At 37.3% G+C, this 24,981-nt stretch overlaps 1 protein-coding gene and 1 pseudogene across 1 annotated transcript in view; one reads left to right on the top strand and one right to left on the bottom strand.

Moving 5' to 3' along the window:
- The window catches only part of LONP2 (lon peptidase 2, peroxisomal), a 119,619-nt gene that overhangs the window by 82,599 nt on the left and 12,039 nt on the right, over positions 1–24,981 (bottom strand). The window contains exons 4-7 of the mRNA XM_025852359.2: positions 24,796–24,918; positions 19,712–19,875; positions 18,284–18,378; positions 5,079–5,337 (exon numbers count right to left, since the gene is read on the bottom strand). Of these exons, the coding sequence (XP_025708144.1) occupies positions 5,079–5,337; positions 18,284–18,378; positions 19,712–19,875; positions 24,796–24,918 (641 nt within the window). The remainder of the gene's footprint in view (positions 1–5,078; positions 5,338–18,283; positions 18,379–19,711; positions 19,876–24,795; positions 24,919–24,981) is intronic.
- LOC112809034 (60 kDa heat shock protein, mitochondrial pseudogene) lies at positions 704–2,969 on the top strand (annotated as a pseudogene).

A 24,981-nucleotide genomic window follows, 5' to 3' on the forward strand; every position in this document is an offset into this window, starting at 1 on the left:
GAAAAACAAAACTTTGCATGAACTCTAATTGCAAGCATGTGACCAGTACTTAAATGCCAAGACCTGGGTGTTTCCAAAATGCTTCAATTGTCACGTGGAACCACTTGTTCTCACAAACTCCACCCCATGACTGTGCTATAAACTACTGTTCTTCCTCCCCTTCTATTCACCTCCAACCCACAGCTCTGACATAAGCCCATACTCTGTTCTCAACCTCTGCTCTCCTTAATGACCACATCCCACGCTCCACCTGCTTCCAAACAGGTTTTCAAATAAAAATTTTCTCCAGGCTTTGATGCCTTGGGAGGGTTGGTGGGTAATAATCCCCCAGCAGTACAAGGGCAGGCTGCTGTAGTGTTTAGTGAAACACTTAGTACAGTGATGGCGAGGGAGTACTTACCAGCAGGCACAGAATGATTCAGACTAATCCACGTACCCTTTATTTGGCAACGATCACAGCCTCTCTGCATGCCATACATTACTAAAAAGCTTATATTTACACATATTTTTTAGGCAAATACACAGCTTCGTTTTACAAAAGATTCAGATTCAATTTTCTTAATGATACACATGCGGAAGTACACTCACTTGAACAGATTTTATGTCTAACAGTATTAGTAAAGACTTAAAATAGAGCTCTGCTCGAAACCAACAACATTCATAAGAAGTGATGAGAACTATGACATTACATATTGCCCATCAAGAGTCATCACAACCCTCACTCGCCTCCGACGGCCTGCCTCACAGTCCACATGCTCTGCTGCTGCCCCGCAGAAATGCTTCGATTACCCGCAGTCCTTCGCCAAATTAGGCCAGTGTCCAGAGCACTGGCTCCTCATCTCACTCAGGCCTATGCCAAAGATGTAAAATTTGGTGCGGATGCCCGAGCCTTAATGCTTCAAGGTGTAGACCTTTTAGCCGATGCTGTAGCCGTTACTATGGGGCCAAAGGGAAGAACAGTGATTACTCAACAGATCTGGGGAAGTCCCAAAGTAACAAAAGATGGTGTGACTGTAGCAAAGTCAATTGACTTAAAAGATAAATATAAAAATATTGGCGGTTAACTTGTTCAAGATGTCACCAATAACAGAAATGAAGAGGCTGGGGATGGCACCACGACTGCTACTGTCTTGGCACGCTCTATTGCCAAGGAGGGCTTCAAGAAGATTAGCAAAGGTGCTAATCCTGTGGAAATCAGAAGAGGTGTGATGTTAGCTGTTGATGCTGTAATTGCTGAACTTAAGAAGCAGTCTAAACCCATGACAACCCCTGAAGAAATTGCCCAGGTTGCTACGATTTCTGCAAATGGAGACAAAGAAGTTGGCAACATCATTTCCAATGCAATGAAAAAGGTTGGAAGAAAGGGTGTCATCACAGTAAAGGATGGAAAAACACTAAATGATGAATTAGAAATTATTGAAGGCATGAAGTTTGATAGAGGTTATATTTCTCCATACTTTATTAATACATCAAAAGGTCAGAAATGTGAATTCCAAGATGCCTATGTTCTATTGAGTGAAAAGAAAATTTCTAGTGTCCAGTCCATTGTACCCGCTCTTGAAATTGCTCACCGTAAGCCCTTGGTCATAATTGCTGAAGATGCTGATGGAGAAGCTCTGAGTACACTTGTTTTAAATAGGCTAAAAGTTGGTCTTCAGGTTGTGGCAGTCAAAGCTCCAGGTTTTGGTGACAATAGAAAGAACCAGCTTAAAGACATGGCTATTGCTACTGGTGGTGCAGTGTTTGGGGAAGGATTGACTCTAAATCTTGAAGATGTTCAGCCTCATGATTTAGGAAAAGTTGGAGAGGTCATTGTGACCAAAGATGATGCCATGCTCTTAAAAGGAAAAGGTGACAAGGCTCAAATTGAAAAACGTATTCAAGAAATCATTGAGCAGTTAGATATCACAACTAGTGAATACGAAAAGGAAAAGCTGAATGAACGTCTGGCAAAACTCTCAGATGGAGTAGCTGTGTTGAAGGTTGGTGGGACAAGTGATGTTGAAGTGAATGAAAAGAAAGACCGAGTTACAGATGCCCTCAATGCTACGCACGCCGCTGCTGAAGAAGGCATTGTTCTGGGAGGGGGCTGTGCCCTGCTCTGCTGCATTCCAGCCCTGGACTCAATAACTCCAGCTAACGAAGATCAAAAAATTGGTACAGAAATTATTAAGAGAACACTCAAAATTCCTGCAATGACCATTGCTAAGAATGCAGGTGTTGAAGGATCACTGATAGTTGAGAAAATTATGCAGAGTTCCTCAGAAGTTGGTTATGATGCCATGCTGGGAGATTTTGTGAATATGGTGGAAAAAGGAATCATTGATCCAACTAAGGTTGTAAGAACTGCTTTATTGGATGCTGCTGGAGTGGCCTCTCTGTTAACTACGGCAGAAGTTGTAGTCACTGAAATTCCTAAAGAGAAGGACCCAGCAATGGGTGGAATGGGTGGTATGGGAGGTGGCATGGGAGGCGGCATGTTCTGATTCCTAGAATAGTGCTTTACCATTATTAATGAACTGTGAGAGGAAGCTCAAGACTGTGCTCCTCAACCATAACTTCAGAGAAGTCAGTTGAAGGAAATGACTGACGAAAAGGCTGGCTGATGTTTAAGAAAATAACTATAACCATCAGTTACTGGTTTCAGTTAACAACATATAATGGATTACTGCTGTCATTGTCCATGCCCACAGATAATTTATTTTGTATTTTTGAATAAAAAGACATTTGTACATTCCTGATAACTGAGTGCAAGAGCCATGTACCAATGTACTGCTTTCAACTTAAATCACTGAGGCATTTTTACTACTATTCTGTTAAAGTCAGGATTTTAGTGTTTGCCATCACCAGATGAAAAGTTAAGCAGCCTTTCTGTGGAGAGTAAGAATAATTGTGTACAAAGTAGAGAAATATCCAATTATGTGACAACCTTTGTGTAATAAAAATTTCTTTAAAGTTAAAAAAAAAAAGTCATCACAAAAATACATTTCTCCACAATTCTGCCACATAAATTAAATAATAATGCCAAGAACAGGATATTTTTAGGTACTATTTAAAAATCTGAATTTATAAAATGTCACTGAAGCTTTTAAATGTAAACTTGCCCTCCTGAGAATTTAAAATTAAAATAATAATTAAAGCTAATTTTTATCAAATGCTTACTACTGTGTGTCAGGCACTAAGTGTTTTCCAAGGCTTACTGAATAAGCAATACCAACATGGCAAGAAAGAGGACAAATTACCTACATGTCAGGTGTTCATGACATGAATTTCATGACATAATTCCACAAATTCCCTCTCTAAATTCCATCAAACGCTCACACAATACTATGCTACAGATATCAAAAGAAAGAAGTGAACTAAAACAACTCTGAATGCATGAATTAAATCACTTGAATGGGAAACATCTCCCAAAAGCTCTCTAGCTAAAATAAAAAGATTCAGGCTCTAGATCCAGTTTCTCCAAGATTGGCACAAGGTGCCAATTTCTTTACAAAAGCAAAGTACAGCCTCTAGTGGCACATGTGAGACTAAGCAAGTCTAGGTGACAACAATAGTTTGAAATTGCCAGAAACAATACCCAGATCAATTCCCTAACCTAATCTGCAGCCCTCACTGCTCATTTATTGAAATCTTGGAATGATTTTTTTTTTAAAGATTTTATTTATTTATTAGACAGAGACATAGCGAGAGAGGGAACACAAGCAGGGGGAGTGGGAGAGGGAGAAGCAGGCTTCCCGCTGAGCAGGGAGCCGGATGTGGGGCTCAATGCCAGGATCCCAGGATCATGACCTGAGCTGAAGGCAGACGCTTAACCGACTGAGCCACCCAGGTGCCCCGGAATGATTTTTCTTTAATGCATAAGAATTGTAAACAAGCAAATAAAAGAGAAAAAGAACCACTGTTCATGGAAAAGTTTGTGAAACAGTTTCCCATCCCCGCCTAAGGCCAATGATCTTATGAATAAGACAAATGGAAAACAAGATGTTATAAAACTATCATATCCCCCCCCACAATCCAAGTTTAATCCATATTCACCAAACTGTAAATATGCATTTAAATTAGACTTGGCCATTGGCAGTTGGTGGTCACTACCTGCACTGGCATGCTTTTCAAAGCCTCCACTTATAACTTAGATTGCTTTAACAACTTTAAGACCTAGGGTATGACCTTGAGAAGTTTTATCTTCAGTTTGATTACTTTCTACTGGAAGTTAAGCAGTTTCTTTAAAAAAACTTTTTTTTCAAAAAAGCTGAGATATCACTGACATTAGTTTCAGGTTTACAACATCATATTCTTTTATAAGCATCCATGATTGCTGCCTTTTAAAATGTTCTTTAATACATACACTATAGGTGTATTTTCTCACAACTCTCAACTGCTATGAAACCCTTAAACCTTGGAACAGAAAGTTCATGCTTTCCCAAAGCATCTTCCAATCTGAGCAACAGAGACCATAGAGAACAAAACCAACAACATAACATGCAAATCTGATTCTAATAATGTAAGATTAATCAAAGACTCAATTCTCACAGTTTAATGTATTTTTACAGAAAGGGTGTCAAAAATGCAAGGATAGATCTTAATTATTTTAACCTTTCTCCTTATTACTCATACTCCTACGGAAAACCAGCCTTCTTTTAAAAAAAATTAAACTGCAAACACATTTGTTATCGAAGATTTCTTCCCTTCTCCTACCTGCCCCAGCCGTTGTACTTATTTTTTAAACTCTAACAGTTACAGGTCATTATTTATGAAATGCTACTGGGCCAAAATGAGTGTAAAGACACTGTAACATCTAACCATAACTGATTTATAATTGCATTCAAATGGAATTCCAGGAAAGCTGAGGCAAAGACTCATTACCCAATGTCATATGAATCCCGAGGTTAGTTTGGATGTACCATTACGGCTGAGGCTCTAAGCCAGTTATAAACATCCTACAGATGTACTATAATTAAGTCCTATGAATGTCCTTTTGATTCAAGATATCACAAGATATATATTATGCCTTGGCTTCTGAAAGGCTTTAGTCAACTGAAATGGAGAACCAGAGACTACACTGAGAGAGAGTCTACCTGTGTCCTCGAATGTCAGACTGATCACACACTCCTCCAAGTGCAATCCTGTGGAACTCTCGACCAAGAGTTTTGGCCACTGATCTTCCCACACTTGTTTTACCAACTCCAGGAGGGCCAACGAAGCATAGAATAGGGCCCTTCAGGTTGTTCTTCAGCTGTCTGACAGCCAGGTATTCCAGCACTCTTTTCTTCAGTTTTTCCATAGCATAATGATCATTATCCAGAAGAATCCGGGCTGCTCGAATGTCCAGACGGTCTGTCAAATAACCCCAGAAGTAAGCACATAGAATTTTTAAATGGAAGAATTGCTTTCAGGGCTGCCAAGAGTCAAAATATGTTTTAGAAGAAAAAAAAAAGTGACAAGAACAGAAGTGGATCTTTCTAAATGAGTCTTCAGGGAGACCTGGACCTGGCCTTTTTTGCTTAATAAGACTTAGTATCAACAGAAATAGTAAGTACTACATACATAATTAAAAACCGAAGGAGGGCGCCCGGGTAGCTCAGTTGGTTAAGTGCCTGCCTGCCCTGGGTGGCTCAGTCGGTTAAGTGCCTGCCTTTGGCTCAGGTCATGATCCCAGGGTCCTGGGGTCGAGTCCCACAAGAGGCTCCCTGCTCAGTGGGGAGTCTGCTTCTCCCTATGCTCCCCCTCCTCATGCTCTCACGTGTGCTGTCTCTCAAAAATAAGTCTTAAAAAAAAAAAAAACTCAAGGAGTTTATACTATCATTTCATTTTCTAGGTACACATTTCTTCTATGGAGACATAATTTCTACATATTCTATTTGTGCTGGCATTTGTTCCTTCTTTCTTAGTGTTTTTTTCTTATTACAGAAGTAACGTAGGCTCATTCCAGAAAACCCAATGACACCAATAAAAAGAAGAAAACAGTCACCCATTATCTCATGTCCTCAAGAGGGCATCTCTCCTTCACTTTGGTATGTACTATTGCAGGTTTTGTATGTATGAGTGCATATATGTGCTTCTATACCTATTTTTCAAAATGAGATTATATGATACCTTCAAGTTTTATAAAATGTTTTCTCACTTTGCGTATTATGGACACCTTTCAGTGTCAAATGTATTTTTTAGTAACATTTTAATGGCTACATATTCCATTATTTAATTATCCATACTCATTTAAATAATTCCCTCTTGCTGCGCATTTAGGTTATCTATAAATCTTTACAGTTATAAAGCATGCTTTACTGTGTATCCTTATAACTAAATCCCTACATATATCCATAATTACTTCCTTTAACTAATCTATAGACAGAAGTGGTCAAAAAAAACTTTAAGATGTAAAGAACTGTCTAAGTTCTATCAGTTAAAGTCTCACCAGGAATGTATGAATTAGGCTTTGGTTCTACATCCAAGCTTTCATCAGGTTTACTGATGTGCTTTACTACTTAAAATACCTGGTAGATTAAACCATTAAATACTCATGGTCACCAGCATGAATTCATCAGCTGAGTGACATACAGGGGATGATACAGGCCACATGATCGTACTGATAGAGAGGCTGGGAAGGAGGAAAACACACACAAGCCCACTCTTCAATCAGTTATTTGGAACCTGCTCTACATTTTTCCTACAGAGAAGAAAAAAAAAAGCCTTAAATGGTAGTTTGGTTCCCAAGCTAGTCTGAAAAAACCTAGCTAAGCAGTAATATATGTAATTTAATTATAGTACTGTTGCTTTGAGTTCTAGCTAAGTGATATGGAAAGGGAAGAACAAAACTTCTCCCTTTTCTGGCTTTAGGACCCAATTAATGACTACATGAACAAATGAAAGATAGGAAGTTTCCCAACTCTTTTATAATGCAAACCCAGACCCTAAAACCTACCACAGCAAACACAAAAGAAAACTTCAGACCAGTCCCATCCTGTATATTAAAATGCTAGTAAATCAAATACATTAAGAGTAATCTACTAAGTCCCAGTGGGATTTATTTTAGTTATGCAAAGATGGTTTAATATTAGGTTATTGATATATTTATTACATCACTAAGTTCAAGAAGAAAAACTTTCCATCAAAATGTCATTTTGTACCTAAAAAGGCACTTGTTATAATGCAACATCCACCCCTAATTAACATTTAGTAAACTAAGAATAGAATTCCATGTAATTTAGAAAAAAACTGAAAACACCCTGAAGCAATTTCTTCTAAGAAATATGCCACGTAAAGACAATTTTAAAAAGTGCCTTGAACTTCTGAGGAAAGATAATTTCCATACTACTTTATATAAAGTATTGTTTTGTGTCTTTTTCCATATAGGATACATTTTTTTCTGATCATTCTTTTTAATGACTCAAAATGCATGCTTCCTATTTTGAATGATACGTATGGTTACATGTAAAACATTTAAAATGAAATGAGTATTAACTCCTTGAGTTTTTAATTGTATATGTAGTACTATTTGTTGATACTAAATCTTCTTTACAACTGGAAGACTGAAATGGTATCTACTGGCCCTTTCCATTCAAGATAGGAAAATTAGCAAACTTATTTCTCTAAATCTTCCCTTTCTGCTTTTGGTGATCTCTACTTAGGTAAGCTTCTCTTTCAAAAATCATGAAAGACATTTTCATGGTTTTGTAACCACACAGTAATTATTTAGATCTAATTCTATATAGGAATGGCTTAGAAGTTCAACATGCCTCCCTTTACATCACAATTTACCCATTTTCAGTTCTCTGCTGGAATACTAAACAATGAGAAGTATGTTTATGTGGGACAGGTACAGGAGTGCCACGCATCTCTAATGCTAACACACACCCAGCAGACACTGAGTTTCTAATGTGTGGGTGGTCTCCTTCCATAGTTGTGAAAATAACAGCTTTGCCCTGTTTTTGTAATTTCTTGTTTATTTAAGTAAAGAATAGGAGTCAGTACTCTTGTGTTCAATTAAATGCTTTCCTCCAAAATCTGTACAATTATACTGTAGAAGCCTGGTAAAAATCCCTGATTAGTAATTAAGTTCACTTTTTAAATAGGACAAGTGGAGGAGAGAAGAAGCTGAAAGCAATTTACTGGGCTACTGATGGCAAATAATCAAATCTGGAATGTTAATATTCGCAGGCCATTATACTATATATTCTATATGTACCCTGCATTTCCCTTAAGTCATTAGTTAAAATAAATCCTGAAGCACAGAAAAATGTTACTGAGATAATACCAAAATTTCAAAATAAGGCCCCTGGGATTACCAAGTTATTTAGATGCTTTTAGCACTGTACACTAGTCCTACTGTCAAGAGAAATAGGGTTTGAAAATCATACAACTTCATCAACAACAACAAAATAACTATCAAACATATACTATCAGGGATACTTGGCAGGTGAAACAAAAGCAGAGCAGTTAAATAACATATAAAATTTAAATGTAACTTTCTTTCCCAGGTCTACACTAATGGAGCAGAACCCTCTCCAAATCTCACCAGAACAGGACCACTTCACTTAAAAAGTAGGCACTGGAGAGTTATGAGTTAACAGAAGACTACTGGAACCAAAATGGACTTCCCAACAGCCCAGTGAGATCAGGACTGACAGATGACCTCAACTTGGTCAGGTGACATGATGAGGGGCTGAGTCAATGGGAACACATGCTCTCCTACATTCATTTCACTATGGAATTTCCAAAAAGGATTTTGAATAAAGAATTAAATCAAGAAGTTCAGCTTCAGTTTGGTAAAAAAAACCTCAACTAGAAGGCAATGTTGTCATGCAAACATGAAATAAATTAAGAAATAAATTTACCAGCATAGTAACACTAACAGCTCTATGTATAGTAGCCAAAAAGCTGGAAACAAACCAAATACCCATCAACAGGTAAATGGATAAACAAATTACTTATCTATGCAGCAACATGGATGAACCTCTAATTATGCTGAAAAAAAAACAGAAAAAAAGGGAGTACATACTACATCATTCCATTTCCATAACATTTTTGAAAATATGAACTAATCTACAGAGGTTGGGGAATGGGGAGGGAAAGGAGGGAGGTAGAGATTACAGGGAAGCATGAGAAAATTTAGGTGGTGACGGATATATTCACTATCTTAATTACGGTAATGGTATTACAGATACATATGTTAAAACTCATCAAAATGTATATATTATGTATGTACAGTTTACTGTTTATCAATTATACCACAAAAAAGCTAAAAAATAAAGCAAAAAAATGACTGCTTCTAAACAACTGCTTCTGCACTTCACTAGTACAACCTAATTTAATCTAATTTAGATTCTCAGAATTTAAGAGAAAACAAAATGTGAATTAGCCTTTTAATTTTATATACAAACATTCAAACAGAGAGAAAAACTTAAAAACAAACCAAAATCTAGAAAATGGGATGAATGCAAATTTACAGAGCATTCATGAAAGAATAATTAGCATAACTTAGAATGTACCTGCTTTCCACAACAAGAACCTAAGAACTGTAAGAGGAATGAAATCTAAGGGTTGTCAAAACGAAAGGAAGATGATTAGGCCAATTTCATCCTTGTACTCAGCCATGCACATTAAAAATGTTTTAAGATGATCCTGGGGCACCTGAGTGGCTCAGTCGGTTAAGGGTCTGACTCTTGATTTCGGTTCAGGTCATGATCTCAGGGTTGTGGGACTGAGTCCTACATTGGGCCCTGTGCTCAGCAGAGAGTTGGCTTGGTATTCTCTCCCTCTCCTTCTGCCTCTCCTCCTGCTTGTGCATGTATGCGCGCTCTCTCAAATAAATAAATAAATTTTAAACATGTGTTAGGTGATCCTTTCCAGAAAAAACTAATTAAGAAGGAGCTCTTTTGAGGAGGGAGGCAACACGGCAGAAGAGTAGGGGATCTCATTTCATCTGGTCTCTTGAATTCAGCTAGATAACTATCAAATCATTCTGAACACCCATGAATTCAACCTGGGATGTAAGAAAAGAATTGCTGGAATTCTACAAATAGAAAAGCGACCACTTTTTGCAAGGTAGGCAGTGCAGAGAAACGAATGTGAGGGGATATATTGGAAGATACATGGAGGGGGGAGGGAGCCTCCGTATGCAGGTGACTGGAAAGTGATATAGCCCCAGAGTGCAAAACTGGAACTTTTCCCTGCCTGAAAGGTACTCAGGTGGCAAAGCAGAGAAGAATCCTAGGTGGGACAGTGTGGTCTCAGGATCCCTGGGATCACAGAAAGGGGGTGCCCGAGCCAGCAGTTTCTGAGAACTGGATTGGGGAAACCGACTATGGTCAGCAAGTGTGGGAGTGGGCTCTCAGCTTGGTTTGCCATAAACTACAAACTGTTGCACAATTGGGTGACTGATCTCCATGCAGGGGCCCTGCAAGCGGCAGGCCCACAGCGACCCTCCTCCCTCCCCCAGGAGGACTGGTGCACTGCACCCCAGGAGCCTGCGGAGTCTGGCGCATACAAACGTGAAGAAGGCTTTTCCCTGAGGGTTTACTGAAGAGAGGAGGCCGTGATCTTTTAGCTCCAGGGCTGGAAATTGGGGCACTGCCATTTTTATTTTCATCCTCTAACGTGGTGCAGAAAGCCTTCAGGGAACAAAAGCCACATAGAGTAACCAGAAGTAGCTTGCACTGAGCCTGGCCCCCTAGCAAGGGCAGTGCAGCTCACCCAGGCAAAGACACCTGAGAATCAGCGTAGCAGGCCCCTCCCCCAGAAGACCAGCTGGAACATCAGGTGAATACTAAGTTTATGGAGCACAGAGAACTGCAAAACTCCAGCGCCAGGGGAAAGTAGTACATAGAATTCGAGGTTTCTTTCTCATGATTCTTTTATCTTTCAGTTTAAAATTTTCTTTTCTTTTTTTCCTTTTCAACTAGTTTCTTATTTTAATCAACTTTTTGTTTTTAAGTCTTTTTTAAACTTTCATTTTTACATTTATATTTTATACATATATTCTTCATTTTTGGCTTCCTTTCACTGAATTCAATTTCATTTTTGTATATATACAAGTTTTGCTTTCTTTGCAATTTTGGGATTAGTGTCTTCTAACAAACAGACCAAAATACACATAGAACCAAGTGGATTGCCCTGTTTTGTCCACCCAGGAGATTATATTCTCTCCTTTTTCCCTTTTTTTTCCTTCTTTTTCTTTTGTTTTGGTTTCTGACCTCTTTGGATTTGTCTAGTGTGTATTTTGCTTGGGTCGTGGTTGATATTTTTTATTTTGTTCTCTTGTCCATCCATTCTTCTCTGGGCAAAATGACTAGGACAAATTCATAACAAAAGAAAGAAACAGAGATAATACTGCCACACATCTAATCAATATGGATATAAGTAAAATGTCGGAGATGGAATTCAGGATAAAAATTATAAAGTTACTAGCTGGGCTCGAAGAAAGCATAAAAGACACTAGAGAATCTCTTAATGCAGAAATAAAATCTAATCAGGCTGAAATTAAAAATGCTTTAACTGAGATGCAGTCTAAAATGGATGCTAGGGTAAATGAGGGAGAAGACAGAGTGACACAGAAGACAAGATGAGGGAAGAAAGGAACCTGAGGAAAAGAGAGAAAATCAGCTAATGGACCATGAGGGAAGGCTTTGAAAAATCAGTGATACCATAAAGCTAAACAATATTAAAATTATTGGAGTCCCAGGGGAAGAAGAAAGAGAGAGAGAGAGAGAGGGTCTGAAGGTATATTTGAGCAAGTCATGGCTGAGAACTTCCCTAATCTAGAGAAGGAAACAGGCATTCAAGTCCAGGAGGTAGAGAGAACCCCCTCAAAAATCGATAAAAATAGATCAACACCCCAACATATAATAGTGAAGCTTATAAATTTCAGAGATAAAGAGAAAATCCTGAAAGCAGCTCCAGACAAGAACTCCTTAACCTCCAAGGGTAGAAACATTTGACTGGCAGCAGACCTGTCCACAGAGACCTGGCAGGTCAGAAAGGGCTGGCATGATATATGCAGGGTACTAAATGAGAAGAAAATGCAGCCAAGAATACTATATCCAGCAAGCTGTCATTCAAAATGGAAGGAGAGATAAAGAGCTTCCAGGACAAACAGAAACTGAAAGAATATGTGACCACCAAGCCAGCCCTGCAAGGAATATTAAGGGGGATCCTGTAAGTGGAGAGAGAGCCCAAGAGTAACATAGTCCACAAAGGAACAGAGACATTCTACAGGAACAGGCACTTTAGAGGCAAGACAATGGCACTAAATTCATATCTTTCAATAGTTACTCTGAATGTAAATGGGCTAAATGCTGAATCAAAAGACAAAGCGCATCACACTGGATAAAAAAGCAAGACCCATCGATATGCTGTCTGCAAGAGACTCATTTTAGACCCAAAGACACCCCCAGATTGAAAGTGAGGGGGTAGAGAACCACTTACAATGCTAATGGACCTCAAAAGAAAGCTGGAGTAGCAATCCTCATATCAGACAAATTAGATTTTAAACCAGAGACTGTAGTAAGAGATGAAGAGGGACACTGTATCAGATTTAAAGGGTCTACCCAACAAGAAGATCTAACCATTATAAATATTTATGTGCCTAATTTGGGAGCAGCCAATTATATCAACCATTAATAACCCAATTAAAGAAACACACAGATAATAATACAATAATAGTAGGGGACCTCAACACCTCACTCACAGCAATGGAGAGATCATCGAAGCAGAAGATCAACAAGGAAACAAGGGCTTTGAATGATACAATGGACCAGATGGATTTCACAAATATATAGAGAGCATTCCATCCTAAAACAACAGAATATATTCTTCTTTTTTTTTTTTAAGATTTTATTTATTTATTTGACAGAGAGAGACAGCGAGAGCAGGAACGCAAGCAGGGGGAGTGGGAGAGAGAGAAGCAGGCTTCCTGCTGAGCAGGGAGCCCGATGCGGGGCTCGATCCCAGGACCCTGGGATCATGACCTGAGCCAAAGGCAGATGCTGAATGACTCGGCCACCCAGGCGTCCCAGAATACACATTGAGTGCACATGGAACTTCTCCAGAATAGATCACACACTGGGTCACAAATCAGGTCTCAAACGATACCAAAAGACTGGGATTATTCCCTGCATATTTTTAGACCACAATGCTTTGAAACTGGAACTCAATCACAAGAGGATATTGGGAGGAATGCAAACACTTGGAGGTTAAAGAGCATCGTACTAAGGAATGAATGGGTCAATCAGGAAATTAAGGAAGAATTTAAAAAATTCATGAAAATGAAAACACAGCTGTTCACAACCTTTGGGATATAGCAAAGGTGGTTCTAAGAGGGAAGCACGTAGCAATACAAGCCTCTCTCAATAAACAAGAAAGGTCTCAAATATACAAGCTAACCTTACACCTGAAGGAGCTGGAGAAAGAAGAGCAAATAAAGCCTAAACCAAGCAGGAGCAGAGAAACAATAAAGATTAGAGCAGAAATCAATGAAATAGAAACCAGAAGAACAGTAGAACAGATAAAAAAAAACCTAGAAGCTGGTTCTTTGAAAGAATTAATAAGATCGATAAACCCCTAGCGAGACTTATCAAAAAGAAAACAGAAAGGACCTAAATTAATAAAATCATGAATGGAAGAAGAGCTGTCATGACCAACACCAAGGAAATAGAATGTTAAGAACATATTATGAGCAACTACATGCCAACAAATTAGGCAATCTGGAAGATATGGATGCATTCCTAGAAACGTATAAACTAGCGAAACTGAAACAGGAAGAAACAGAAAACCTGAACAGACCATAACCAGCAAGGAAACTGAAGCAGTAATCAAAAACATCTGAACAAACGAGTTCAGGACCGGATGGCTTCCCAGGGGAATTCTACAAAACATTTAAAGAACTAATACCTATTCTTCTGAAGCTGTTTCAAATAATAGAAATGAAAGGAAAACTTCCAAACTCGTTCTATGCGGCCAGCATTACCTTGATCCCAAAACCAGATAAAGACCCCACCAAAAGGAGAATTACAGACCAATATCCCTGATGAACATAGACGCCAAAATTCTCACCAAGATACTGGCCCAAAGGATCCAACAGTACATTAAAAGGATTATTCACCACAACCAAGTGGGATTTATCCCTGGGCTGCAAGTGTGGTTCAACATCAGCCAATCAATCAATGTGATACATCACATTAATAAAAGAAAGGACAAGAACCATATGATCCTCTCAACAGATGCAGAAAAAGCATTTGACAAAGTACAGCATCCTTTCTTGATTAAAACTCTTCACAGTGTAGGGACAGAGGGAAATTACGTCAGTATCACAAAAGCCATACATGAAAAGCCCACAGCAAATATCATTCTCGACAGGGAAAAACTGAGAGCTTTTTCCCTAAGGTTCCCCAAGGAACACGAGGGATGCCTACACTCACCACTGTTGTTCAACATAGTACTAGAAGTCTTAGCCTCAGCAGACAACAAAAAGAAAGAAAAGGCATTCAAATTAGCAAAGAAGTCAAACTCTCACTCTTCTCAGACATGATACTTTATGTGGAAAAACCAAAAGACTTCACCCCAAAATTCCTAGAACTCATACAGGAATTCAGCAATATAGCAGGATATAAAATCAACACACAGAAATCACTTGCATTTCAATACACTAATGACACAGAAGAAAGAGAAATTAAGGAATCGATCCCATTTACAATTACACCAAAAACCTTAAGATACCTAGGAATAAACCTAACCAAAGAGGTAAAGGATCTGTTCTCAGAAAACTATAGAACATTCAGGAAAGAATTTGAGGAAAATGCAAAGAAATGGAAAAACATTCCATGCTCATGGACTGGAAGAATAAATATTGTTAAAATATCTATGCTACCCAGAGCAATCTACACATTCAATGCAATCCCTAACAAAATACTGCTGACATTTTTCACAGAAGTGGAACAAATAATACTAAAATTTGTATGGAACCAGAAAAGACCCCGAATAGCCAGAGGAATGTTGAAAAAGAAAACCAAGGCTGGTGGAAGCACAATGCTGGACTTCCAGCTCTATTACAAAGTTGTCATCCTCAAGACAGTATGCTACTGGCACAAAAACAGACACACAGATCAATGGAACAGAACAGAGAGCCCACAAATGAACCCTCAACCCTATGGTCAACTAATCTTCGACAAAGCAGAAAAAAGATCCAATGAAAAAAGACAGTCTCTTCAATAAATGGTGCTGGGAAAATTGGACAGCCACATGTAGAAGAATGAAACTGGACCATTTTCTTACACCATATACAAAGACAAACGACCTAAATGTGAGACAGGAGTCCATCAAAATCCTCGAGGACAACACAGGCAGCAACCTCCTCGACCTCAGCCACAGCAACTTCTTGCTAGACAAGTCTCCAAAGGCAAGGGAAACAAAAGCAAAAATGAACTATTAGGACTTCATCAAGATAAAAAGCTTCTGCACAGCAAAGGAAACAGTCAACAAAACTAAAAGGCAACCTACAGAATGGGAGAAGATATTTGCAAGTGATATATCAGATAAAGGGCTATTATCCAAGATCTATAAAGAACTTATCAAATTCAACATCCAAAAAACAAATAATCCAGTCAAGAAATGGGCGAAGACACGAACAGACTTTTCTCCAAAGAAGACATACAAATGGCTAACAGACACATGAAAAAGTGCTCAACATCACTCAATATCAGGGAAATACAAATCAAAACCACAATGAAATACCACCTCAAACCAGTCAGAATGGCTCAAATTAACAAGATAGGAAACAACAAATGTTGGCGAGGATGTGGAGAAAGGGGAACCCTCCTACACTGTTGGTGGGAACGCAAGCTGGTACAAACACTCTGGAAAACAGTATGGAGGTTTCTCAAGAAGTTAAAAATAGAGCTACCTTACGACCCAGCAATTTTATTACTAGGTATTTACCCCAAAGATACAAATGTATTGATCCAAAGAGGCACCTGCACCCCAATGCTTATAGCAGCAACGTCCACAAGAGCCAAACTGTGGAAAGAGCCAAGATGTCTATCAATAGAAGAATGGATAAAGAAGATGTGGTACACATATACACTGGAATACTACTCAGCCATCAGAAAGGATGAATACTTACCATTTACATCAACGTGGATGGAACTGAAGGGTATTATGCTGAGCGAAGTCAATCAGGGAAAGACAATTACCATATGGTTTCACTCATGTGGAATATAAGAAACAGCACAGAGGATCATAGGGGAAGGGAGGTAAAACTGAATGGGAAGTCATCAGAGGGGGAGACAAACCATGAGAGACTCTAAACTATAGGAAACAAACTGAGGGTTGCTAGAGGGGAGGTGGTTGGGGGAACGAGATAATTGGGTGATGGGCATTAAGGAGGGTACATGATGTGATGGGCACTGGGTATTATATGCAACTGATGAACTACTGAACACTTCATATGAAACTAATGATGTACTATATGTTGGGTAATTGAATCTAAATAAAATCAAAACAAAACAGAGATAACAGACAGCATATAGCAAATGGCATTTCTAAAAACCACACTATCCTCTAACATACACCTGATAAATGGTCATGTAAAATTGTAATTTGAAAAAAAAAAAAGAGAGAATTTAATATTGCTGCTTCAGGACAGCAAGGGTCAAAGAAAAAATGTAGCATACACATTAGAAGCAGAAAAGATTAATGCATTCAATTTAGTGTTCAATGTAAAGAATGGGGGGAGGGGAGTAAATGATCAAACTAGATTCAAGTTAATGCATTAGGCTGTTCCTCCTGAGATTCTTGTTGAAAAACCTTTGTAGCATAGGAGATCACATATTTAATGCTGTCTTTAAGGTAAGATTTAAATGTTTATGGATTAAAAATGGCAAAGTCCAACTGCAGTGCTTGCAGTTAATTGTATTTTAAAAATAACTTATCATTCTTATAAATAATATCTTATTGAATAATAATAATTTGTATTATACAAATAGTATATTAAGTAAGATTTATACTTTGTGGGTTTTGCTGTTGTTGCTTGTTTTTAGTTTTATTACAATCAGGGACTATATGGTCATTTTCCATGGAATTTAGAACCTGCTAAATCATACAATGGCTTGACAAGATTTATATTTAATCTGGATTAGGTATTCTTTTAAAAATAAACTTGATGTATAACATTGTTTAAAAAAGAGGAGCTATTTTAACCTTAACATTGTCCCAGCATAGTTAATTTAACACGAATGACCTTCATTCTGGGCCCTCTAGGAGACAAAAACAATTTTTTTTTAAGTTCTCAGTACCAGAAAGGATGGTCCTCTGTAGGTTAATAGGCAAGTATTTTTTAATATTAAAAATTCAACATCTGGAAATGTGGTTTGTACAGCATATCTTATGTGGGGCATAAATGTGTGCTTTAGAGGTAATATTTTTTAAAAAATCTCTAGCGTTTTTGTTTTATTTATTTATTTGACAGAGAGCGAGAGAGGGAACACAAGCAGGGGGAATGGGAGAGGGAAAAGCAGGCCTCCCGCGGAGGAGGGAGCCTGATGCGGGGCTCGATCCCAGGACTCTGGGATCATGACCTGAGCCGAAGGCAAACGCTTAACGACTGAGCCACCCAGGCGTCCCTCTAGCATTTTCTTAAATGTAGGAATTTTACTAGCCAGGATAATGCATCTTTAAATTTTCAAAAGTCCACCATAGAGCTACTCCTATGCCAGCAGTAGTTCAGGCAATCAATCCACTGTTGAACTCAGTAAACCTTGTGTGTAATACCAACCTATAATACTAGCCTATCCAATAACAGAAACAAGTACAAATAAATGGTTCTAAAAATTGTGAGAGTCAACAGAGTATTTCTCATCACAAGAGAAAAGAGCAAATCCACAGGAAAGAGAAAAGTTCTACCGAAAGATAGAATTTAAACTCATTTAATAGGTTTTTGCATGAGAAAAACAAACTTTCAAATGGTACAACTGTTCTGTTATACAGCTATATGTAACTATTTCTTTAAATATAAATGTTCATCATCTGATTGACTACTGGTATTAAGAAACACATCTATCAACAATCATAGAAAATCCTATTTTCTCCAAAATCAGGCAAAAGGCACTTTCATGTAGCACCTTCTTTTCCTGTTTGGTCCCAAGACTTAGATGATACAAGTTCAGCATCTAAATAATTTATGTCAAGAACTATAGTAACAGTAAGATAATCAATGGTGAGTATTTCAATAGAATCTGCATGAGCTTTCTGAGTAACAATCAGCCTGTAAAAAGGTGTTATTTTGTTGGCTTACCAGTTGTACTCTTGTTCCAAGGAAGTTCCACCATAAGTTCTAAATAATTTCTAGTCAGAGCATATTCTGGCATAGACTGAGGCATCTTTTTGAGTCTGTGGGGAAAGAATACACAGCAAAAATGTTCCGTAACATAGAAGAATTCCCTAAAAACACAAAAATGCAGCATCTGCCTTTCTGGGTCAGATATTATCATGCATATTAAAAAATCTGGAAATGTTTTTAAAAATCTGGTTATTTTGTTTTGTGATGTACTTATGGAACAAAATTAAAACAGATACCTGCAAATTGGAGGGGGCAGGGATGGGGTGGAGAAAGGAACACTATATCAGATTTTATCCTTGAAATATGACTTTACCAGTATCAGTATCTCACAGAGGGGATCTCAAGTCATACTTATCCATTGATATACCTATCACAGTAAGATTTAAGTGCCTAACCATGCATACCACAATAATTATATATATTTTTTGTATCAGAGATGAAATCAGCTCATACAAGCAAGCTAATATCAGATATTTAATTAAAAGATGCAACTTCCATAATAAATGCAGCGTTTAACAAAGTGTTTTGCCCACAAAAGATGTTCTACATTTATTAATTAATGCCAGTCAATATAAAATATCCCTGAACTACAACTCATGTCCTTAACTGTGAACCTGAGAAAGTCAAATCTTTAATTACTGAGCATTCACTTAGGTTCATTATAATTTACCAATAAAAGAAAATGCAACACAGTTATACTGTGTCAAGTACAGAAAGAAAATACTGGTGTTCTATTTAACCCTGAGATTATCCATATACCCTATGCTGTCATCAAGGTTTCTGTGTACTTTACCTTATACAAAGAGAAACTGACAGTCCCTGCCCTCTAGAGTTTACAATCTTTTTTCTAAAGAAGAAATAAGTGACATGTGAAGAACACAGTGGTAACTGAACAAACACTGTGTCTAAACAAAGCACAACCCATTCATTAAGACAATAAAAAGTCAGTGAACAACAGTGGTCACATTTGACAGTACACTGTAGGTGGAAGAACTGCATCACTTATACACAGCAACTCAGAAAAAGATTAGGGACACTGGTGTTAATTCAGGAGTATTAAGAATGTTTTAAAAATCAGATTCTGGTTGAGGAATGAAGAGGGATAATCTAAAGATTCCACAGATCACAGCTATAATCTGAGAATGTGGAAAGCAATGAAAGGTAAAAATTGACATTGGAAAGATAAAATTATTAATAGAGTGGTCTATGCCTATATGAAATAGAAGAAAAGGAGAAAGGTCAAAGAACATAAAACAAGTAACTCAGCTTTCAGTTTGTGATCCAAAGAAGCAGACTCAAGTTTCCACGAGCAACAATTTTTAACATTAATATGCAAAATGAAAATACCAATGAGTGAATAGCATCTTTTTAGGGTCAATTTACCTTTTTATCTCTTTGACACAGACCTTATGGGCCTGCTCTGGCATACTGGATGTTCGTATTTTTCTCTCTAGCATGACAATGTCATCATTGTCTTCATCCTCGCCATCGTCTTCTAAAGCTCCTGGGATGTGTGTAATCCTCCTAACAGGACGTATTGCTATAACCTAAAATACAAACAGAAGAGTAAAACTGTCTGTCAAAATAAACTGGAAATGAGGTACCTAGTTACACACAAGGTTATAGCTGGTGCTGAATAACATTTTCAAAATTAGAGTCTATATCTTTAGGAACTAAGTTCAAAATGATAACTAAGAGGCACAAGCATATAAAAGCAGCAGAATTTCAAAAGTGGATCAACATAAAGTGGGCATTATTTTACTATATGCTTATACAACAATATGAGAAAAAAATGGAAGAACTGGCTACTAAAAATAATGAAAACATCTAGGAATACCTTTCTTTCAGCTACTACAGCAGCCACTACCTTCTTGATTATATTACTACTTAGCAACTGCCAACAGAATAAATTCCACTTTCCCTCCTACAGTACAAAATTTCTAACATCTTTAATGTTTCTACCATTGACTCTATTCTCTTTTGTCTCCAACACATGGAAAAGACTTCCTCCTTTCAAAATACTTGATCTTACCTATGTCCCTTTCCGTTAACTACACACTGTTTACTTCCCTTCTTCTGATATTCTGCTTTTCCAACAAGTGGCTTTGACCACCACTTCCCTTTCTTCCTTGAGTACTTCAATAATCTGTACTTCATACTTTGGCTTTTGTCTCCATTATGTTGAAATTGCTCTCTGAAATCCGACAACGATCCTCTTTGCCAAGTCAAATGGCTTTATTTGTGTTCTCTTTCTCCACAACTTCTCTATCAGATTTTAAAACTTCCAAAGTGTTCTTCTGAAATTCTCAACTCAGTAATATCATGAATCAACACCAGCCATCACTGGAGCAAAATGATACACTGGTATCCATTTAAAAGCATGGGAATTTATTTTTTAAAGTATTATTATTTACTACTTTCAAATATAAAAAGTTAAAAACACAAGGCAGTAAATAAAGCAATTTTATAAAAACAGAAATATTAAATTCTATACTTTTATTCTACATAACTCATTAGCAGATAAAATTAATATTCTGAAGTATGAAAAACTGAAAATAAAAAAATTTTAAATGAGTTTTAAAAAGCACATCAATTATTTCATCACTGAGACATAAGTATATTTTTATGCAATCTTTTTCTCCCAGCTACTAAAGAGACTTCTCAACTCTTAAGGAATAGGCAGAGAAGGTTCTAGGCTTAACTCCAAATATTATCCTCTGATTCCTACATTTTCATAGCTGTCGCCTGTTTGATCATTTTCTAGAATGATTCTGAACACCTTTCTATTTAAGCAGTGGTAATATTTATTGATAATAAGCTGCAGTTTCTGTGCCTCCCAACACGGAGTGTGCCTTGCTTTGTCTTTCTGCACAAAATGGATAACTAAATTAATGATCTGATCTCAAATCAGAAGTAATTCAGATTTCTGCTATTTGTTTGAAACAGCATGATGTCCTAAAATAGAAACACCAGACAGGCTACTCCTGTCTCTGTCATCGTTCTCCTCCAGCCTACTCTGATGCTCCTTCCTTAGTCCCACTGGTAAGGAATCCTTTACCTTGCTCTTCTCTCTCTACAATGTATTCTCTTTGATGAAGGAACACTTCTATGCTGATGACCATTAGGTCTCTAACATTATTCTCAACCTTTCACTTACTTTCCAATAGCCTTCAGAGACCTGCCATTTACACTCTTGCCCACATCAAATATATTTTCTTGATCTTAACTCTGCCCACACATAACAATAGTAAAACTGATAGCTCAAGGGAGACTTCCGACAGACCCCATATAAATGTAATGTATGATAATGAAGGTATCACAAATCAATGGCGAAGTGAAGAATTATTCACAATAGTGTTGAATTAAATAAAAAGCTATTTGGGACAAAAAACAACTGCTCTCTTCACTTTAGGGCAAAATAAATTACATATGGTTAAAGAGTTAAATACTTTTTTAAAAATCAGCTAAAGGTAAACTGAAAGTGCATTATTTCTCAAATCACTGGGGGACAGAGGACTCTAAAGCTTAGAAGATAGAAAAAGACTAGCACAGTTGGACTAAATGAAAGTAAAAATTTTTATAAGTTAAAAACAAAAAAGTCAGCTAAATTATAGCACAGCATAGTGACACAGTCCAATTTTCTAGTATGTTCTTAATACTACATTAAAAAAACAGAGAACATTTCAATAGATGCAGAAAAAGCATTTGTCAAAGTACAACATCCACTCATGATAAAAACCTTCAACATAGTACATTTAGAAGGACCATACCTCAACATAATCAAGTACATATATGAAAAACCCACAGCTAACATCATCCTCAATGGGGAAAAACTGAGAGCTTTTCCTCTAGGATCAGGAACAAGACAGGGATGTTCACTCTCACCACTTTTACTCAACATGAGTCCTAGCCACAGCAGTCAGACAACAGAAAGAAATAAAAGGCATCCAAATTGGCAAGGAAGAAGTAAAATTTTCATTATCTGCAGATGACACGATACTATATATAGAAAACCCGAAAGACTCCATGAAAAAAAAACTGCTAGAACTAAAAAATGAATTCAGTAAAGTCACAGAGAACAAAATCAGTGTACAGTAATCTGTTGCATTTCTACACACCAATAATGAAACAGTGTACAGTACAAACAAAATCAATGTAAAGTAATCTGTTGCATTTCTACACACCAATAATGAAGCAGCAGGAAGAGAAATTAAGGAGTCAATTCCATTTACAACTATACCAAAAACTGTAAGATACATAGGAATAAACTTAACCAAAGAGGTGAAAGACCTGTACTCTGAAAACTATACACTGATGAAAGGAATTGAAGATGACACGAAGAAATGGAAAGACATTTCATTCTCATGGATTGGAAGAACAAATATTGTTAAAATACCTATACCACCCAAGCAATCTACACATTTAATGCAATTCCTATCAAAATACCAACAGCATTTTTTTTCACTGAGCTAGAACAAACAATCTTAAATTTGTATGGAACCACAAATGACCCGGAATAGCCAAAGCAACCTTGAAAAAGCAAAGCAAAGCTGGAGGCATCACAATTTGGGACTTCAAGTTATATTACAAAGCTGTCATGATCAAATCAGTATGGTACTGGCACAAAAACAGACACATAGATCAATGGAACAGCATAGAAAACCCAGAAATGAACCCACAATATGGTCAATTAATCTTTGAAAATGCAGGAAAGAATAGCTAATAGGAAAAAGACTGTCTCTTCAACAAATGGTATTGGGAAAACCAGACAGTAACATGCAAAAGAATGGAACTGGACTACTTTCTTATACCACATACAAAAATAAATTCAAAATGGATTAAAGACCTAAATGTGAGACCTGAACCATAAAAATCCTAGAAGAGAACACAGGCAGTAACCTCTTTGACATCGGCTGTAGCAACTTCTTCTTAGATATGGCTCCTGAGGCAAGGTAAACAAAGCAACAATAAACTACTGGGACTACTTCAAGATAAAAATCTTCTGTACAATGAAGGAAACAATTAACAAAACTAAAAGGCAACCTATGGAATGGGAGAAGATATTTGCAAATGATAAACCTGATAAATGGTTAGTATCTGAAATACATAAAGAACTTAGAAAACTCAACACCCAAAAAACAATCCAATTAAAACATGAGAAGACATGAGTTGACATTTTTCCACAGAAGACATAACAGATGGCCAACAGAAACACGGAAAGGTGCTCAACTTCATTGATCATCAGGGAAATGCAAATCAAAACTATAATGAGGTATCACCTCCCACCTGTTAGAATCAAAAACTCAAGAAACAACAAGTATTAGTGAGGATGTGGAGAAAAAGGAACCTTCATGCACTACTGGTGGGAATGCAAACTGGTGCAGCCACTGTGGAAAACAGTATGGAGGTTGTGCAAAAAGTTAAAAATAGAACTACCCTATGATCTAGCAATTGCACTACTAGGTATTTGCCCAAAGAATACAAGAACATTAATTCAAAGGGATATGTGCACTCTGATGTTTATAGCAGCAGCATTACTTAACAACAGTCGAATTATGGAAACAGCCCAAGTGTCCATTGATCGATCAATGGATAAAGAAGTTGTGGTGTATTCACACACACACACACACACACACACACACACACACACACACACACACAGAGGAATATTACTCAGCTATAAAAAAAGGAATGAAATCTTGCCACTGGCAATGACATGGATGGAGCTAGAGAGAATAATGCTAAGCGAAATAAGTCAACCAGAGAAAGACGAATACCATGTGATTTCACTCATATGTGGGATTTAGGAAACAAAATAACTGAGCAAAGGGGGAAAAAAAAGAGAGGAAAACCAAGAAACAGACTCTTAACTACAGAGAACAAACTGATGGTTACCAGGTGGGGGGGATGGATGAAATAGGTGATGGGGATTAAGGAGTGAGCACACCTGTTGTGATGAGCACTGGGTGATGTGTGGAAGTGTTGAAACACTATATTGTACACCTGAAACTAATATTACACTGTACATTAACTAAATGGAATTTAAATAAAAACTTAAAAAAAAAGGAAACATGAGATATACAACCATCCCCTTATTTTCAAAGACACTCATCACAGTCGTTAATTTTTAAAATATAGAAAACATCAGAAACAATACACAATGTTTGGCAAAAGAGAAATGGCTTAGTACATTATCCCTTTTGATGATGAACCAAAAATTACCAAGAGCAAAAAGTGAGAAAATATTACCACGTTTTTAAAAAAAGAAAGACCCAGACATGGAAAAGGACTAGAAAAACATACTGAATTCAGAATTTTATCAGTAACTTGAGTGGTAAGAGACAATGAAGTTTTTGTTTTGTTCCTTTCTTCATTCCCCCAATTTTTTTTTACTTCAAAAAAACTGAATCTCACATCACATAAAAACAACTGGAAACGTAAAGAAGTAGATTGAAAGAAATATTTACCCGCTTATCATCATCTTGCTTGTGTTTTCGGGTTTTCTGAAGCAATTTCAGGCCTTCAATTTGTCTGACGAGCAGCGGTATGGTCATCTTGAACCGTTCCTCTAGACTCACAGCATCTAAAATCTAAGGGAATATGAATCAGTTAGTAGAATCTCTCAGAAACACATGCTCCCAAAACAATGCAGT

The sequence above is a fragment of the Callorhinus ursinus genome, unplaced genomic scaffold (genome assembly GCF_003265705.2).
Source record: "Callorhinus ursinus isolate GAN/ISIS: 27379988/994484 unplaced genomic scaffold, GSC_fseal_2.0 scaffold56, whole genome shotgun sequence".
Lineage (NCBI taxonomy): Eukaryota > Metazoa > Chordata > Mammalia > Carnivora > Otariidae > Callorhinus > Callorhinus ursinus.